Source organism: Eubalaena glacialis, chromosome 5 (genome assembly GCF_028564815.1).
Source record: "Eubalaena glacialis isolate mEubGla1 chromosome 5, mEubGla1.1.hap2.+ XY, whole genome shotgun sequence".
Classification (NCBI taxonomy): Eukaryota; Metazoa; Chordata; class Mammalia; order Artiodactyla; family Balaenidae; genus Eubalaena; species Eubalaena glacialis.
The window spans coordinates 20,678,471-20,699,117 of record NC_083720.1 but is presented as its reverse complement, the minus strand read 5'-3'; the positions used below and the strand labels follow the sequence as shown (position 1 = coordinate 20,699,117).

General features: G+C 37.4%; 1 protein-coding gene across 1 annotated transcript in view; it reads right to left on the bottom strand.

Moving 5' to 3' along the window:
* The window catches only part of TNIP3 (TNFAIP3 interacting protein 3), a 34,459-nt gene that overhangs the window by 1,170 nt on the left and 12,642 nt on the right, over nucleotides 1–20,647 (bottom strand). Inside the window, 6 exon segments of the mRNA XM_061191120.1 lie at nucleotides 8,762–8,822; nucleotides 11,716–11,783; nucleotides 11,785–11,814; nucleotides 12,717–12,767; nucleotides 16,847–16,972; nucleotides 19,847–19,963. Coding sequence (XP_061047103.1) covers nucleotides 8,762–8,822; nucleotides 11,716–11,783; nucleotides 11,785–11,814; nucleotides 12,717–12,767; nucleotides 16,847–16,972; nucleotides 19,847–19,963 — 453 coding nt within the window.

Here is a 20,647-nt window from a genome sequence, read left to right as displayed (position 1 = left end):
TCCTGATCCATGATAACGTTTCAGTATATGTTAAATGTTTTATACTTGCTGCCCTGCATTTGGTATTTCAAAGATATGCTAAACTAACATTTTAGTAACAGGAAGATAAAAGGTTACTTTTTCAGGCTGAAAAAATATTCTGAGAACTGCGGCCATTATATAAAAAGGTATCTACTGGAAACAAAATGAAAAGACAAGCTACTGAATGGGAGTAAATACTTGCAAATGATATGACTGATAAGGGGTTAATATCTAACATATATAAATAGCTCATACAACTCAATATCAAAACAAACAAACAAACAGCCCAATTAAAAACAGGCATAAGACCTGAACAGACATTTTTCCAAAGAAGACAGTCATTTGACCAATAGGCACATGAAAAGATGCTCAACATCATTGATCATCAAAGAAATGAAAATCAAAACCACAATGAGATATTAGCTCACACCTGCCAGAATTGCTATCATCAAAAGGACCACAAATAACAAATGTTGGCAAGGATGTGGAGAAATGGTAACCCTTGGACACTGTTGGTGAGAGTGTAAATTGGTGTTGCCACTGTGGAAAACAGTATGGAGGTTCGTCAAAAAAACTAAAAATAGAACTACCATATGATCCAGCAATTCCACTCCTGGGTATGTATCCGAAGAAAACAAAAGCACTAATTCAAAAAGATATATGTACTCCAATGTTCATAGCAGCATTGTTTACAATAGCCAAGATATGGAAGCAACCTCAGTGTTCATCAACAGATGAATGGATAAAGAAGATGTGGGATATATATATATATATATATATAAAATATATTATATGTATTATATATATCCATTACATATATAATGGATATATATAATATATATATAATACATAATATATATAAAATGGAATATTACTCAGCCATAAAAGAGAATGAAATTTTGCCATTTGCAACAACATAGATGGACTTGGAGGGTATTATGTGAGATAAGTCAGACAGAGAAAGATAAATACTGTATGATATCACTTATACGTAGAATCTAAAAAATACAACAAACTAGGGAATATAATAAAACAGAAACAGACTCACAGATATAGAGAACAAACCAGTGGTTACCAGTGGGGAGAGGGAATGGAGAGGGACAAGAAAGCGGCAGGGGATTAAGAGGTACAAACTACCATGCATAAAATAAATAAGCTACAAGGCTTTATTGTACAGCACAGGAAATATAGCCAATATTTTATTATGAATGGATGAATATGTTATAATGAGCTATGAGCAGAGTATAACCTTCAAAAATTGTGAATCACTATGTTATACACCTGAAACTTATATAATATTGTAAATCAGCTATACCTCAATAAAAAAAGAAAAAAATATTTAATGCCTTTTTGGAAAGTTACATTAAACATAATAAGTATCATACTTTCTCAGAAATGTTAGCTACAGTTTCTACAGGAACTTAGCCGCATAATGTTCTTAAGATATTTGTGGTGTACTTTTTTTTTTTTTTTTAACAACTTCTTCTTTTTTTTTTTTTTAATAGTTCAGCTTACTTTTTTTTTTTTTTTTTAAACTTTGGGTTTATTTTATTTATTTATTTATTTATTTATGGCTGTGTTGGGTCTTCGTTTCTGTGCGAGGGCTTTCTCTAGTTGTGGCAAGTGGGGGCCACTCTTCATCGCGGTGCGCGGGCCTCTCATTATCGCGGCCTGTCTTGTTGTGGAGCACAGGCTCCAGACGCGCAGGCTCAGTAATTGTGGCTCACGGGCCTAGTTGCTCCGCGGCATGTGGGATCTTCCCAGACCAGGACTTGAACCCGTGTCCCCTGCATTGGCAGGCAGATTCTCAACCTCTGCGCCACCAGGGAAGCCCTGTGGTGTACGTTTTTGAAATTACATGCAATTTACGGCACCGAATTACAATTTATGGCAAAGAATTGATTTACAATATATACCTGAACTTTTGGTGTATTTTAAAGACAGACTAGACATGATTATGCACTAAACCGAGAAAATATAAAAATATAGGTAAAAATGTGTTTAGATGGGAATATGATAACTTTATAATAATTTTTTAAAGTCTGGAAGCATTCCTTAATTTGATTAAAAAGCTTTTGCATTTCCAAAAAGAAAAGATATCTAATACGATGAGAACATAAATTTGGATCCAGAAGCATGATCTACTGGTCTAACCAATCCTGAAGTTTAGAATTAATCCATTAATTAATGATACCTACCTCTAGGTATCTTAAAACATTAAGAAAAATTAGTTCCTGTGTCGTTTTTACAACACTCTTGTGAAATAGGTATAGAGGCAAGGGCTACTACCCCCAAGTTTTAGATGGAGAGCAGCTATGGCCCATGAAATAATCCATGGCAGAATGGAAATCTGAACAAAGGCAAATACAGGTCTTAAGTTCTTTGAATGGAAGGCAGAGTGTCCTTATATAGTGAAGTTGGTTAGAGACTTCTGTCGTGAGACTTGGCTCTGCAGTTATGGGGGCAGGACAAGAGAAACACCACAAGGGAATGTGGGTCCTCACCTGCTAGGAAGATTTGGCTTTGCCTTATTGCTTGGTGAAGGACTCCACCCAATAATTGGGTAAGTAACTATCTGCTAATGGTGTTGGTTACACTGTAGGTTTCCATGTTCACAGGAGCGCAGGTTAAGTAGCCTGATGCCAAAGTGATCTGAATAGACCCCAGAAATCTTGGTGGCAGAAGCCATGTCTCAACTCTACATCAAGTATTAGCTGAATCTAAAGTTCAGTTGGTGGTTAAGAGTGGAGGGGGTATCAGTGCCGCAGGGGGGTTTTAAAAGGATTGAGGGGACTCTGCTCTCTACATGCCCACTAACCTCTTTGAATGTGAACTCTTAGGCATGAACAGTAAGGAAACCTAGGTAAGTAGACTTTCTTCCCAGTTGGGATGCAGAAAGTCTACTAACCTAGGTTTCCTTACTGTTCATGCCTAAGAGTTCACATTTTATATATATATAAAATATATACCTTGCTTTCCTTCCCTATGGATTTTTATCTTCCATTTAAGACAATTACTACAATTTTATTTACCTGGTGGAATTGTGACTAGTCTAGACTTATTGTGTGCATTTTTCTCACCTAGGATCGATCTATCTATCATCTATCTATCTATCTTCTATATCTATTCATACAAAATGTTAAATAGAATGTTTAGTCTTTGCTTATAAAATCAATGTTTGACTAGGAATATATTTACCATCTGTATTTTCATATGTTCCTGTACATGTAAATATACATTTGCACTTTATTATTCTTTTAGCAAAATCATTTAGTTTACTGATAAGCTGACCTTTAGAGCGTTAAAGGTGAGGTGGCATTTCTCCTGTAATTCTTTTCAAACAATCTAGAAACAGGCATAAAATTATCTGCCTCTAAGTTTCAATTAATTTCCCTTATTAAGAAAGTAATGTATTTTATAAAAGAAAAATATTGTAATATTTTATCCATCTGTATTGAAAATTGTACAAAGTATGGTCTTTAAGTTTCTTCTGTTCCTTACATTTCTTAAGTACTTTTTACTATTTACACTGGTTCCTTTATCTCTTCATACTATTAGGAACTGGAAAAGATCCAACTAATCCAAGCCATTTACCAATGTAAAATCACCTGTAATGTTTAAATATAAAGACAGTTATAAAAAGACACACCCTGAGAAATAAAGATTCTGGCTTTCAGGACAGGACCATTAGAATTTATTTAAATAGAATAAATGCAAAGTATGACACTATTACATTTTACTTAATGCAGAGCATGGGGTGGTCCATATTGCTTAGTGGTTACAATGTGGGCTTTGGAGCTAGACTGTGTGGGCTTGTCTGTGTCCCAGCCAATAACCAGCCATGTGGGATTGGACAAGTTACATGATCTCTCTGCTTCTCAGTTTCCACATTCACAAAACAGGGACAATGGCAGTCCTCGTTTCACATGGTTGCTGTAAGGTTTTGACGAGATAATAAATATAAGGCCCCTAAAATAGTTTCTGGCATATAGTTAGTGTTATTGGGTGAACCGTGACCCCCCAAAAGATATGTGTAAGTCCTTGCCCCTGGTACCTGTGAACGTGTCCTTATTTGGGAATAGGTGCTTTGCAGACATAATCAGGTTAATATGAGGTTACACTGGATTAGCCTAATCCAATATGACTGGTGTCCTTATAAGAGGAAAATTTAGACACAGACACAGAGGGAAGATAGCCACGTGAAGAGATAGGCAGAGATTGGCGTTATGCTGGCACAGCCAAGAAACATCTGGGACTACTGGAGGCTGAAAGAGGCAAGGAAGGACCCTCCCCTACAGGCTCTGAAGGCAGCACGACCCTACCAACACCTTGATTTCAGACTTCCAGCCTCCAGAGCTGTGAGAGCATAAATTTTTGCTGTTTTAAGCCACCTAGTTTGTGGTACTTTATTATGGTAGCCCTAGGAAACGAATTCAGGCAGTATTCAATTAATTGTTTATTATTAGACATCGGTAAAGGCCAATTATAATGGTTGGGCTTTGATCTTCTATACTGTAAAGAAATAATGATGTTTGCTCACCACACAATCTTGCATGCCTACATTTCATGCCATTCCAAATATGTAAGAACTGAGCTCCAGCTCATTAGACAAAGTTCAACTCTATACCATATGAAAATTTTGGAAGGTACAGAAGTGACAGGCATACAACAGAGTCAGAAAACATAGCCTTTTGACATTTCAAAAAGGAGGAAACAAACAACATGCTTTCAAGGTTATACTAACTCTACTGTGCCATAATTGTTCTGGAAACATGGAAGTCATTTTGCATCTCATTCTGATAACAGATAAAATGAGATTAAAAGTTCTTTGTAAAATCACATGTTTAAACAGAAACTGTAACCCATTGACATCTGGGGACATCACGTAGATGTTGCATTTTCTACATCATGTAGAAAAATGCCATTATTTAATGCTATGCAGAGAGAAAGCTAGGAAAGTCTCAAAGCCTTGAGACTTTAAATCTTGAGGTTCTAAAAGAAGATTTGATTTTCAGTGTGTCCCCAAAGCACTCTAAAATAACCACAGACAGTAGCTGAGAGCAAGGCTGGAAATCAGTTGAACTGAAGACTGTTCCATGGTGTACTCAGTACCAACTGACCTTAATCCTCGGCCAGGGAGCCCTTCACTGGGTCCCCACTCTTCCGAGGACCCTGCTCTGGCCCTCCTCCAGCCAGACTCCCCCTCATCATGTGAGCCCACCTTCCTTTAGAACAAGCTCCTGGCACCCACAAGCAGACCCCCAGATTCTTTGCCAGGTGATCCTGGGTCTGCTTCCAGGCCCCATGTGGTCTTCTTCCCCAGGCCTGAAGCCAAGGGGTGCTGTTTGTAGGGTAGTGAGGGGTATATGAAGTTGGGATGTGCCTGCTGGCTGTCCTCAAATTCACACTCAAGACCCCTCCCAGTGGGTAGGTGGGAGGGAAGGGGGTGGGCCATGGCTCAGGTCTTCCTGTGACACTGCGTTCTGGCACAGAACTGGTTGGAATCTGAGCGTTCTAAATTTGACGCTGGCCTTCCAGGTATATTTATCAATAGGAGGATAGACTATACTTTAATAGCTTCTAAGCCTGATCCATAACGTTTAAATATTTACAAATAAAGTATGCAGCTTTCCTTGTGTTCTTGTCGCAGACCCTGGGAATGTCAGAGGAGGCTCTAGTGGTAGCATAGACATTAAGTCACCCATTTTGTACCCACTGTACCTTTTAAAAATCACAAGGCTACCGCTCTATGTGTAGACATTGGAGCCACTATTTCAGGTTAAATTATAATAAGAGGAATAATTATAAAGGAAGATACTAAGATAAAAATATCCTACATATATTGGGGTCAGAAAAATAAATTTGTCAGGAGTAATAGGAAATTAATAAAAACCGAGAACTAGGACAATCTAGGAAGCATATGTACTAATTAATATTAATTTAAATATCCACATTTTAAAAAGGATCCTTTTTATTTAAATACAAATAAAATATTTTAAGTATTTATTATATGAATAAAACGTATAGCAGTTTTCAGAAATAGTTTGTTTATATATTATCAGAAACAGAGTCTAATTTTTCCACTCATTTTTCTTTCCATTGCTTGCATTTTGGTATTTCTAGTCCAAAACACAGGCTATATTGACTAGCAGTATATTCTTGAATAGTGGAGAATAAATGTATTGGTCATATAATGAGACAATAAAAATATCTTTATAATAAAAGCTCTTTAAACCCATATTTTTTTTAACAATCAATACTACACAATTATTTTTAAGAACTCTGAGCAATTGTGTTGGATCGACAAAGCAAAAGGAGCTTTCCAATTAAATAAAACAAAAAATAACAAGAATCACTACTGAAATTAAATAATGGCACATGGGATGTTTGTGACAAGGGTGATTTCAGATCTTCTGCCAAGTGCCATGACCTGGCTTGAGCTTTGAAACAGCATCAGCTTTGGAAGCTAGAAGAGGGGCAACAGGAATCCAAGCAGGTAGATTTTAAAGTAAGGGAGTTTCTTTCTATAATAGTCCCCTAGTCATGATCAGCCCTCTTCCCTGCTCTAGACAAGCCACAGTCAGCTACAGAGCTGTGCTGGTATGGAGGACAGGTTTCAAATGGTAATATAACCCTTCAGTTTCCACCAGGACTGCCCAAGCAAGATTTACCTCATAACACATTTATTATGCACTTATTCTTACATAGTACTGTGTCTTTTACCTGTGATATTCTAAGTGTCGAATGAGAAGCACAGATAATATATGCTATGAGTTCTTAGGAAGAAGAGATTATTGAGGGTTAGATACTAGACCTATAATTATCCAAGTTAAGACCCCCATTGTCATTTTTATATCTACCATTTTAGAGAATTTTAATATAGTAAGAGAGGTAGGTTTTCAAGGGCACTACAGGATATGATTCAAGCACAGGTTTTGAAGTGTTATACACCTGGAATCTAATCCCAGGGTTAAATCTTCCTAACTCTGTGATTTAGGCATGCTACTTAAATTCTCCAAGCCTCAGTTTCCTCATCTGTAAAATGGTATAATAATAAAACTTACTTTATATCTGTAGACCCTGTCACACAACATGTTTATACATCACAGAGCTCTTATATTTCTTCCCAAGTAGACAAAATCAGTAGGTTTCACACACTGACTATAAAATTATATTTTTCCATGTTATTTAGTTTCTGAAGATCATCACAATTCATTCCTATTTTATATAATCATTAGTTTCTATTACTTTGGTCCAGGACGAATACAATAGTGATATATAAATGGCTTTATGATATTATTGAATTCTCTACTGCATAATTATATTTTCTAGTGATTGAACTCCAACTCAGGAGAAAATATCTTTAATATTCATTCCAGACCCATATAATATAAAATGGGAAACTATAATTGGGTGGCAACTCAGCTAATGTATTTCAGAAACACAGACATTATGCAACAATCATTATGGTTAACAGTATGCCTTTCTATCAAAAGCTCTCCTTTATGACTGGAACCCAGGAACTTCATTAAAACCAATGGTTATATTAGTAGTAGAAAGAAAAGAAAAAAGAAAGTCCTACAGTTTTCTGATGAATACCTAGACATTTTATTATAGAGTTCTCACTTTTTATCTTTCTTCTGCATAATGCTGCTGTGAGCTACGGCCTTTGCCACTGTCAGTGCTGCTGTGTGCAGCTGTCCAGGTTGTGGGCTGCACAACTGTAGGAGGCTCCATTTACGGAGACGATCATGAAAAGCCCTTGGACTTGTGAAGTTCCCAACTGGAAAATTACATATGGCATCCCTGGCTCTCTCCTTCCACTCCATAATGGATTCCTTGTACTAAACACTAGAATTCTGTGACCTCAGATCTGAACTAAATGAGATAACATTCCAAGTATGGCCTGAAATTGGAATATCGCTCCTCTTCAGCTTTTGTAGATAGATTCCAATCTCTGGAAATTAACAACTTAGAGTCACAGGTATGTGTCATATGGAATTTTAAACATGTAGCAGACATTGCTGACTTTTGATTATATGTGATGAAAACAGAAGAGGGATTATAATTATAGCCCAGTTTATTCAGCCCACTCCTGGGTGGCCTCATGAGACCAGAGAAACAAGCAGTAGAAAGTATAGCAGATTCTGGAAAGAAAGAAGAGAATGGTAAACCAAAGAAAAATAAGGTAAAAGAGTACTCTTAGTTGTGAGTACTTGGTAGGCGACTTTTTCATTTTTCTCAGCATACTTAGAAGTGGGCGTTGTGGGCAACTCTGGCCTAAACTTGGAGCCTGACATTTAGTCATTAGGGAACACAGCTCTGAGCCTTTGGTTTCCTCTGTCTGTCTGCCAGTGACATTTAAAACATCTGTCTAGCAAACTCAACCTGGAATAGTGGATGTGCATCTGTCTTTTGCAGTAGAATCACGGAACTTTGTTGTTGTTATAATGCAGCTCTGCTGGAAGTTCTCATTTCTAACCCCAGATGGAATACTGACTCTGAGATGGAATAGGAACAGAAGCCAGAACTGAGATCCATGCATTTCTGCATTCGAACATTTTCTTTTTCTGAAGGAGTTCAATTTAACCCCAGGTGCATCACATTAGAGTTGTGTCTGCAGCTCAACTTTATAGTGGGTCCTCCCCGAGTATGAGTGAATGTACGTCGAGTAAACACCCCCAAAAGAGCCCATTAAAATGTAAACATGAAAGAATGCTCAATACAGCTGTGGTCTTACCATTCGCCTTGTCCTGCACATCTGGCGGAAACAGGTCGGGAGCATAGCACTGATAGTCTGGCTGTGTGGAACAATAAAACATTATTATAGCAACATGGGCTTCAAACCAAACATAGTGGCATGTTAAAAATATAACTACCCTATGTGGCTTTTGTTATGCAGGCAACGCAAAAGGGGTTTCTATCCAAACCTGTGGCCAATCTTGCTCACCCCTCTTATCTCCCTCATCACTATTACCATCTCCCTACCCCCCTCCTAAATCCACTCTGTGTTCAGCCAGAATGTCTACTACTTTGGGATTGTGGCTTTTTTTTAAAAAAAAACAGATGTGTTTTGGATATGTGCAGAAGTATAAACACTTTTGTAAAACTTACTATAGCCCGTAAATAAAACAAAAGAATTTATCATCAACAAATACTCTTTATAAACCCCTCGCACAGGAGGCAACAGGAAGACCAAGACAACAGTGTACAAGTTTAACGTTTTCTGGTGGCTCAAGGAAGAAATCTAAGCCATTACATGAGGACATGCTTATAGAGGCTCAGGATGGTAAAGAGCGAAAAGCTTTCCCTTTGTACTGTTCCTCTGCAGAAACTATTCTAAATTGCTTAGTTTAGACTAGAAAGTCAGTGAGAAGAGAGGGTAGACTTGGATTTTTCTCTTGGGATTTTTTCCCTAGATTTACACCAATGAAGAACAGCTAGACATTGAACATCAGGAAACCTGTTAAACAAATTGCATTGAGATAAATCATAAACTATAGACCTGAATTTCAAAATACAGTTCCAAGGCCAGAATCTTTGTATTTAACCACTTAGACCAGAGGAATCTCGGCTTTACCTGCCAAGGAGGTTGGTCTGTCTTCCTGCTCCAGATGCTTATTCCTGCTTCCTCTACCTCTCTCCAAGACACAGAGAACACAGGCTTTTTGTTCTATTATCCAATTACCACCTGAAAATAACTCAGGAGAATTTTCTCTAACAACGAGCCAATAGGGGGCATTTTACAGGGCTGCCAGACCACTGAAAGTAGCCTAAGAGTTCAATTATCTAAGACGCTAAGAAATGCTGCATTTGGTACTGTCTGACCCCACGTTACCCTCACTCAGACACCTAGGCTCTTGGCTCTTTTTGGTCCACAAAAAGCTAAAAGAGGAAATGAGATCACCTCCGTTTTTCATCTCCTTGTTTATTTTTAGATGTCTCAAATATCACATAGGATAAGTGACATGAACCTCAGTTTTATATTCCAGGACAGTTGCCAAAAGAAGGTGAATATACCATAATTTTACAAACGCTATCGCATGTGCTTTAATTCAGGCTTAGAAATAAGCATGAAACATGAAATATTCTTTTAAAATGAAAAATGAAAAATGAAATTACATGAAAAATGTAATTTCTCTCCTTATACTGAGATTTTGTTTAAGTGAATACTGATTGAAAATGTAGTCACTGCATGGCTTGGAATCTTGTTTCAAATACAGACGTTTATTTGGTGATAATTTTAAGTGATCTGGACTGCCTAATCTCTTGTAATTGATAGAAAAAGTTTGATGAGCTTTTATAGTAGGTGAACTTCTGCCTTCTTTCCACAAACGAAGATTTGAAGAAAATAGTCATTTTTACTTCTAGGCAAACTTGAATGACTCATTGGATTTATAGTTAACCTTCCACGAGAGTATTTCCCCCAATTCCCTAACCTGCAGACAACTAAACTCCTTAGTAAATTTCTGTCTCTTTGTTTCCCACAATATTAACTTCCTTCTACATTCTGAAAAAAATCCAGAATGATAGCTGTGTTTGGAGATTCCCAGAAATGTTTCTAGTGAAAAGTAAAAAGTAAGCAAACGGGTAAAGAAAAAAAAAAATGGAGGCAGGAGAGCAGACAGAAGAAGCAACCAACAACAACACAAAAAGAATCAAATTCTCAGCTGTATGCTGTGTCACACCAGGGTCAAATAAGAGATGCTCATTAAATTCTGACATCCTTCCACCACCCAAAGAGTCATTATCTCCTCCCTTGGGAAAAGGGCTTCTGAGTCACACTCAAATACAAACGTGTGAGAAGTTTCAGGCAGCTAAGAGAACTATGTACTCCTTAAGTGTCCTGCTAGGAAAATCCCATTTAAAATCTCAGATTCTTTGCCTAATTAGAAACACAGTTAATAATAACTAAGGGGGAGGAGGTTGTCTGAGCCAATCCAAAATGCAGAAAAATGCATGATTTATTTTCTGTATAAAGATTCTGTCTATGTAGGCAAAAATAGAGAGTAGAGACAAACTTCCAGACCATGGGGGAGGGTGGGTGGAGCACTGTTATTGAGAAGAAAAGGGAGGGTGCTCTGGGTCTGACTTATTCAGGTTGACTGTCCAAATCAATTTCACTCACAACTAATGGCTCCACTGTTCACTTCATTTTGCTTGGGTAGACACAGCCATAGAGAGCAACTTAAGTGGGTCACTTTTTCTTGGATCCTTTAAGAAGATCTTTTCAACTGGAAAATGTCAAAAACTATTTTGCACAGATGTAGCAATATTCATAGTAGTTGAATATAAGTCTACAACTGAAAAAGGCATCTCCCAGACTGTTTTGCTATATTCATTTTGCTTTTCTTTATACACAGAAATGTCTTTTTGGTAGAGTCAGGTATGTCATTAAAAATGACCCATATAAAATGTTATATGTTTGTTCCTGGAATTTTAGCTCAATTTGATACCTTTCAGTTAATGTATTCCTATCTATATGTCCTATGGATACAGTGTCCCAAAGATAATTATAGTGTACATAGACCACTGCAACTCTGCAAATTAGAGGCTGAGATAAATAGAGGCTCTTTATGTAGACAGTATTATGTGCCAAAATTCCTGAGACAGACATCATTTCTACCAAAAGAGAATATTAGCACTTATTAGAGATACAAGCACTTATTTGTTGCAATGAGAGCTCTTACTTACTGGGTACCTCTGTAGATCCTGCACAGCCCCAGGGCCTGTCGGTAGGCATGGATCCCGCAGGTGGAAATTCCAGCCGTAGTTACTGGTTGGGAAATACATCTGAGGAGAACAATGCTGTTGGTTCACGGAAAGTGGGTGAAATTGGGGAATCACACTGACACTTGTTTTATACAACCACAAAGTTTGGTTGAAATCTTAAGGTTTAGCCTAAATCTGGCATAATACAAATTCAAGATAGGAGGCCTGTCAATGCAGACTCTGGACTGATACATATGAAGCTCACAGGCCAAATTTTACTTAAGGTGAAGCTGTAGCTACTTTTCCATGTTGGAGAAATTAGAAACACTTGAAAATGTATGTAGAGTTAACTTTGTGTCTCTTTGTGTCTTTCACAGAGTCCTTGCTTAAGAAGAACCAGCCTTTAAGCCATAAAATAAATTTTCTTAAACTGCAGCCAGAGACACTGATGACATAACTAAAGTCCAGAGAGGAAATTAGGAATTAAGAGAAACAATATTCATTCCTTAAGGCTACTAGCAAACCAATGGAAATAGAATGCTCCAATACCCAAGAAGATACTCTACTTTCTCAAAAGAAGGCACAAGTCTTTGACGTAGTTTTCCACTGTTGTGGAAGCAACTGCAAGGAATACCAAGGAAATATATTTCCCAGGAGTTTGTGAGTCTATGGAGAAATCTCCGTTTGCATGAACACACACTAAAGCTTGTGCTACTGTAAAAACGTGTTCTGTAACATGTGCTTTTCAAGAGTGTTAGGGTTGAGAGGCCTTGGTGGTACCTAAGCATTAACTCTCCACTGACATTTTAGTTGACAATGAAAAGCATGAGTTGTCCTAGGCCATCTGTAGCAGAGCTTGAAAATGCCTTCAATTGGGACCATGAGGAACTGCTGTACTTGGGAATAAATGTGTGAGTAAAACTTAAAGTTGGCATTTCAAACATGACAAGAGGGCTGGTGAATTTAAGTAAGGATCAACATACCTGTTTTAATTGCCTTTCTAGTTTTTCTTTCTCCATCTGACAAGCTTTTATCTGTGGACAAAACAAAGGCATTTGTATATCAGAAAGAGCTCAAATGTTCTAAAGCTACTCTTGGCCCAGAGGGCAGTGATCTACTCAGAAATCCAGGGGGTGAAGCATTGATAACAGTCATGCCAACGAAAATAGCTGAGTTTTGGATTTTTCAGACAGGCACTGGTTCTATCTTGAAATTCTCAAATGAAGTTTGGAAAGTTGGATAGTTTAAAATTGTTATTCCAATTTGTTGGGGCCATTATAATTCTCAGTTTTAGGTTGATGTATTTAGCTCTAGATATAAATATAGATATAGACATAGATATGGATATAGAAGCAGCTTCTACTGCTTATTGAATGTAATTGGAATTGGTCAGTTGTACAGTCAAAGGCTTCCACAATAAATTTTAGAAGTTGCATATGCACTTAATACATGCCAGACAGTGATCTAAGTGCTTTACACTTAATAACTCACATTCAATCTTCCCAATACCCCTATGTGATACTTAACATTATTATTCCTATTTTACAGATGAGGTCACTAAGGCATGAGATGCTGAGTAACTTGTTCAAAGGCACACTGCTACACTTCATGCTTCTCACTATTTAAGGTCCAACATCATCCAGCAGAGTCACCTATGCTGGGTTCCCCCAACATCTGACACCTCTAGGGAAAGCTGGTTTTCCTTGGACTCTTTAGTAATGCTATTGTCATCCCTATATCCCTATAAAGCAAGGTCAAATGTCCCCTACTGTGTGATATCTTTCCAAGTCCTACCTATCAGAATTATTCTCTCCTTTGGTCCTCCCATATAGATAGCATTTTACATTTACTATATGACTTTTTATAGTCTAATGTGTACTATGTACAGTCAGTTCTCATGATTCACGGTAGTTATGCTCTATAAAGTCACTGTGAACACAGAAGTAGCAAACACTGAACCATTTCTCCCAGGGAAATGCAGGCTTAGGTTCCTACCAGCTTCCGGTCATGCCATTTTTGTAAATCAATCAATACATAATTTTGTTTTATGTCTGTTCTGTTAAAGACACCTCATTTAATAAATATTATAAATCCATTAACATTGAACTCATGGCCAATAGCGCTATATTCATCCCTGAATGAAGCTTATCTGACACGTGCCTTTTCTCCATTAGGCACATCACAGCCTTCCTGTGCTCAGGAACACTGCACAGCACTTCAGCACTATGCTTGGGGGCCACTTAAAAAAAATGAAATCACCGGGGGCTTCCCTGGTGGTGCAGTGGTTAAGAATCCGCCTGCCAATGCAGGAGACACGGGTTCGAGCCCTGGTCCGGGAAGATCCCACATGCCGCGGAGCAACTAATCCCGGGCACCACAACTACTGAAGCCTGCGCGCCTAGAGCCCGTGCTCCGCAACAAGAGAAGCCACCACAATGAGAAGCCCGCGCACCACACCGAAGAGTAGCCCCCGCTCACCACAACTAGAGAAAGCCCGCATGCAGCAACGAAGACCCAATGCAGCCAAAAATAAAATAAATAGAATAAATTTATTAAAAAAAAGTGAAATAACCACCAAAAAGCACAAATATGTGAAAAATGTGGCACTATATAGACCATGAAAAGGACACTTTTTACAGTATGAGATCTGAAAGAAGAAGACAGCATCACCTGTTGGACCTCCACTGGGAACAAGTGTGTCAGGAAGCTCAAGTATTTTGCTGCTCTGTACAAGTTCACAAATGACCTTAAAGGTGGCACAAAAATTGATTTTGGGGTGACAAATATATTTTAGTGAGTAGGCAAATTCACAAAAATGGAATCTGCAAAAATGATGAGGACAGACCATATATGTCCCCCTCATTATCTTGTGAGTCTTTTAATAGAATGGATCATTTTTTAGTTCCCTCACGGCATATAGCAGAATGCCTTGCAGAAAGAAAGCATCAAAATTAGATTACGAGGCACTTAATGTGGCAGGCTAATTATACAACTAAATGAAACTATTAAAAATTCTCCCTTCCAACAGATTATTTATGAAATACCTGTGAGCCATGACTTGAACTGGATGTTTCTGCATAGATTTTTGTTCACTTAACCCTGAGAACAACTTTGTGAAGTCATGAGGTAGGTATCATTATCTATATTTTACAGGTGAGTATGCTAAGAGAGGTTAAGCAACTTATTTTTAGAGACAGAGGTTTTAGAGTTATAAGAAACATTTTAGAGATCATCTACTCCAACTTTTTCATTTTACAGATGAAGAAAAGAAAGCACAGAAAGGTTGAATATTTGCTCAAGGTCCTCACTGATTGTCAAAGCAGGCATGAACATTGGGCTTTTATCCTTAAGTATCTCCTAAGTATCTTTCACTTCACCACACTGACTGTTTTACCAGTCATTGCCTTAAAATGTCCTTTGTGATAGGAAGAATAAACTCTGGTATGTAAGCAACTAGTGGCAGATCGATTTGACCTAAAAATTCCTTTGGTCAAGTGGTCCGTTTGGACCACAGGTAATATGCTACTCAAATAAGGTAATGCCTATTCTATCATGGCATTTAATCTGCTGTTAATACATTTAACATAAATTGTTAAACCATCTATTACATCTGGTGAACTCTGTCTTCCTTTCACCTGAGTAAATGAGACTTTTGAAGAATAAATGCTTGGATTATCATTATAAAGAAAATTTTGATAGTTTTAGCATATCACTAGGATCCTCCCCTAGTTCATAAGCAGTTATACTGTACTGTAATTAGACAATACATTTATTTTTTGATATCAATCAAAAATTACAGATGACACGGGAATGAAAATTACTGTGAATTATAGTCTATAATGTAAGTATCTGGTTGTGTGTTTCTGGCTGTACTACAGCTTTTATAATGGCAAGAACATTGCCAGTCTAGACAAATATTTATCATCAATCTGAATTTAATGTAGTAGAATGAATAAAATTAAAATATGGCAGGAAGTAAAATGATTTGTGCAGTGACAACTTCAAAAAAATTAAGGCAGCTTTGCAGGTAAGGCATACAAATTGAGACAGTGATTTTCTCACCAAGAACAATCAGAACATTTTCTCACCCACTGTTGTAAAAGTATGTTGCATGAATTATTTTCAGAAAAAGCATTTTATTATATTTTTACCGTTCTTTTATTCCTTCCAGTTTCTTAGAAAGGTAATGGTTCTGCCAAATAATTCTCCATGTAAAACTAGGAATTTAAAGTTAATCCTTAAAAAAGATGTCAAAGAAGAAACTAAATTTAACTCACAATCTACTTTGTAGTAGGAAGAAGGGGATGACACAGAGTTTAAAATCTCTTTTAAGACTAAGAATCTTGAAGCTACAGAGCTGTCACAGCCTGTCCCACAACAATTTCTTATTTATTGAAAAACACTGCATAATTTTGCAAATTAAAAATTTCGTGGTTCATTGTTTTTTCTTAAGCCAAATTTGTGTTAGCTACATTTCCCTCATTAACATCAATATTTACCCATCACGGCAACTTCCCGAGTCTATGTTTAATAAATTCTATTGCACCTAATTTTAGTATGCTTACATTTAATATTCTATTCTAATAAAGTGGCTAACATTATCTGGCTTCCTTGAGAGCACTCCAGTTACTTTAAATCTGGGAACCCACTGAACAAAATACTTGGTTTCACTAGGTATATAAATGACATTTAGTATGTATGTTTTTAGAAGACAGGAACGTTCCAACATAGCCCTCCAAAGAAAATGATAAGAATTTAGAAACAACTTCACTGTACTAGAGTGTTTTGGCTTTGAATTTGAGTGCTAGGTAGTTCCAACTCCCATTCTACCAAGATAAATATTATGAGAAAAAGATCAAAAGAATTGGATTTTATAAAAGACTTTGGAATCCAATTTCTTGGAAAACTCCTTAATATACTTAAGATGAAAGAAATCTCTAGTCATTTTCATCTCTTTACAAGATTGTTTAAGAATGATTTCATCCCAGGTGCTAATCTCTCAAAAAAAAAAAAAATCCAACGGCAATTAACAGAAGCCAAAATGTCTAGATTTTTAAATGAGAAAATAAAAATAAAATACATACGTGCTGGCAAAGATTATTTGGACTTATACCTGAGAATTCAGCCTGTTCAACTGGGTTTGAGAAGTTTGATTAATTTGCTGTAGCTCCTCTTTTTCTTGATTAAGTCTTTCTCGGTCTGATCGCTCCTTTTTGAAGTCTTCTTCGTATATTTGCACCTAGGAAATATTAACTTACTGTTACTGCTAGCTTCCTTTTCTCTTAAGCCATTTAAATGAGTTCTGGAGAGGTGTTATCTGCGTTTGTCCAATCTGAGACATTCCCGTCCTCTTTTCAAGAATATTTCTTTATGGTGGGGCTCTATCTTGATACATATGACTGTAATTTTATCTTTCACTTTGTTTATAATGGCAGTTCTCAACTTTTTTCTCCTTGAGCATATATCAGAAATTCACAAGTAAAGTAATAACATGGATATTTTGAAAATAATTCCCCTCACCGATTTTTTATTGCATATTCCATTATTGTGATGAAGCCTTGCTCCTCCCACCCCATCAGTGTTAAGTTTCACTGTTTTGGAGCAAATCATCCATCTCTAAAACAAGGTTTGATGTATAAATATTGCTTGAAGTTCTGAAAGACAGTTTACTGACAATAGTTGCTAAGTGAAGCCACTAAAAACTGACATGCCAAAGTTTCTAAATATAAATTATAAGTTTAGCACAAGATAGAGATGGAAGGCTCATGTATGTGGGAAAGCAAAGCATGTTTATTGAAAGATATTCACCAGAGTTGGCCTTTATAAATAATTGTGGGAGTATATCATAAAAAAGAGTAACATTCTAGTGGAATGCCTCTCAAGAGGTACTCCAAATATTCCAGAAAAGTAATCAAAACAAACCCCCCAAAAACAGATTTAATTATTGTTGTTTTAATTGGCATAGTGTTGGCTGATGGCTTGGAGACTAGAATGTGGAGTTATGAAAACAAATGAAGCTTAAGAAATGAAGCAAAGGAATTCCTCTAAAACCAGATATAAACTACAACTTATATGCGAACCTAGTAGCTAGATTTCGTCTATTAAAGTTAATGCACATTGCACCACCATCAGCAACAGTGCAACAAATTTTAACTAAAGGATTATCAATTTTAAGTCAATAATAATAGAACAAAATGTAATAGGCAAGGGGGGGGGAATTAAACATTTTACATGGATCTAGATGCAGATATACATATTTAATTTCAAGGCTTTATTCACCAGAAGGTTGCAAGGGAACTATACCCAGCCAAGCTGACATTTTGTTTTGGGGTGTTTTTTTTTTTTTTGGTTGACAGCTGAGATTCAAATCCAGACACAGTTAAACCAATGCTCTGTAAATAATTACCAGAGGCATCTGAAGTGGGAGAAGTCCATCTGATTAGAACAGAACACTCTGTATCAAACACAACACTGATAGCCATTTCATCACTTAGATGGCCAAGATTCAAGCTCAGTTTCTTTGTGAATTTAAATCCTTTAGGGTTTCACGCAGCACTTGGTGATGTAATGATTGTGGGTACCCAATTAGAAATGTGCACAGTTAAAATGTGAATGCCGAAAGCTAGCGAAAGGACCATACAGAAACGAAGGAGACGGATTCTGGTCTACTCTTGGGGTTTATGAGAAGAAGAATACCTGCCATTGTCTGTATCAAATACGAATTAAACCTTTACTGTAAACACGTGTAAGAGCAACTCTCTCGCATGTGGTGTACATTATATGAGAGCACTGAAGATGACTCAGGTGTCTGAACGTAAGCAATACCTTTTTCAGAGGAATCCTGGCTAGCACCAGTGGTACTTTAGGGGTTGAGAATTTGGCAGTTTTAACACTCTGATTATACACTTATTCTTTCCATGGGTCTATTTTCAAGCTGTATATTTGATCCTGAATGTAATGAAGCAGATTATTCAAACTGAGTTGATAGAAGAGAAAATCCAACTTTATGTCAAATGCTCTGAATTTTTTAGATTTATAGATAGGTTACTTCCTATGAAGTAATAACAATAAAGTAAATAACAACAACAATATCACAATTGCTCTATTCTTCCTTGTATTGCATCAGGAATCCTTGTAATTGGCACTTGCTCAGAGCAAAACAGCCAACAAGTCATACCCAGGGGCATCAGAAAATAATACTTCTCGGCTCTTTGTTCAATGACATCCTATCCCATGCCCCTGCCATTGCTAACATATTACTGACAATGTGTGCTTCCAGGATTGGAATTCCTGTATTTCCGGTACTTATCAATATCACTTTGAACTGTTCCAGTCCTTTGCTTGTATTAGTTTATTTAACCTCTTACAGGAAAAGAGATGTGATATGCATGGGTGGCTCCTCAGCTAAGCCAGCTCCAGCTGGCTGAACTAAAATTAGCCTCAAGTAGTTTAGGCAGTGCTATATCCCCACAGCCCTATGTTGCTGGTGCATGCAGAAGCTTAGAGACAGCATCCTTTACTCTTGCTGTGCACTTGGAAACAGTGAGTGAAGTTGGGCGAGGTAGGAGGAGGAAACCATTGTACATCAGTAAATTCCTAGGTGGTGCCATCTGTATGTAGGGGTAGATGAACAGACCTGGCTCTTCAGTGACTATGATAGTGCAGAGTATTCCCTTTAAAACTGCCCTCATTGTTCAAAAGCCCAGAGGCCTGCAGCTACAGAATAAGAGCCCGGCTGCTACCATTTTCTGAAAAGGTCCAGAGTTTGGGTTAATAGTGTCTTCAAAATAAATCATGTCTACATGAAACCCTCTAGACCCAGTGCTAATAGAATTTCACTAAAAGGTTAATTAGCATGCCCCCTTTTTAAGTGTATGATCTTGGGCGAACCACTTAACCCATCTGAAACTCAATTTTCTCTTTTATGAAGTGTGAGAGTTGGACTGGGGGATCTATATTTTCCCATAAAGCTTTAAAATTAGGTAATTCTAATTAAAATATATGCAAAAACCTTTGACCTGTTTTGAATAGGAGGACTTCCAGAACTGGCTAAAGCAGCATGAACAATGGGCCCTAAGTTCTCCACACGGTCGCTCCACTTTCAACTTCTCACCTGCTGTTTGAGAACTTCCATTTCTGTTCTCATCTCCTCATGGCTGCACTCCATTTCAGACTTCCCCAAACAGTCCTCAGGAGATGAACACTCCATTTTCAAGGCATCCTGAAGAGCCTGTGTTATAAGATAAGCACACTGTTGACCTGAGAGTTGCCACATCATATGAATTTCTCTACAATTCTTACAGTCATCTCAAATGCACTCCTAAGGTAGAATTTCATTTTTAATGCTACTTTCATCACTGAGTAACTTTCCTCATGTATGCATTTTTTTCAGAATCTCCGTCTTTTCTCCATGATGGTGCTTATGTTATTCAACTCTCATTGTTACTTGAGAAGGCTTTGGTGTTACAGCCCCTTCCACCTAGCCAACCATGAGTGGAAAACAGATACATAGCCTTTCTCTAGAGTCTGCTTCAGTCAAATATATGCTCCATCAATAAGGCTCAAACTTTAGGGAGCATCAGAATCACCTGGAGAGGTAGCAAACGCACCCACGCCTGGGCATTGCCTCCAAGGATCCTGAATCAGTGTATCTGGAAGCAGGGCCTGAGAATCTGCATTCCTCAAAAGCTGAGCTCCTGATCTCAGATGACATTTTTTAAAAAAATATCTTCATTGAAGTATAATTGCTTTACAATGGTGTGTTAGTTTCTGCTTATAACAAAGTGAATCAGCTATACATATACATATATCCCCATTAGATGACATTTTGAATAATATATTTCTGCTATATAACCATGTCCCTTACAGGAGAGAGGGAAACCCACATAAATGGGAACCCAGGCAGATTCATTAT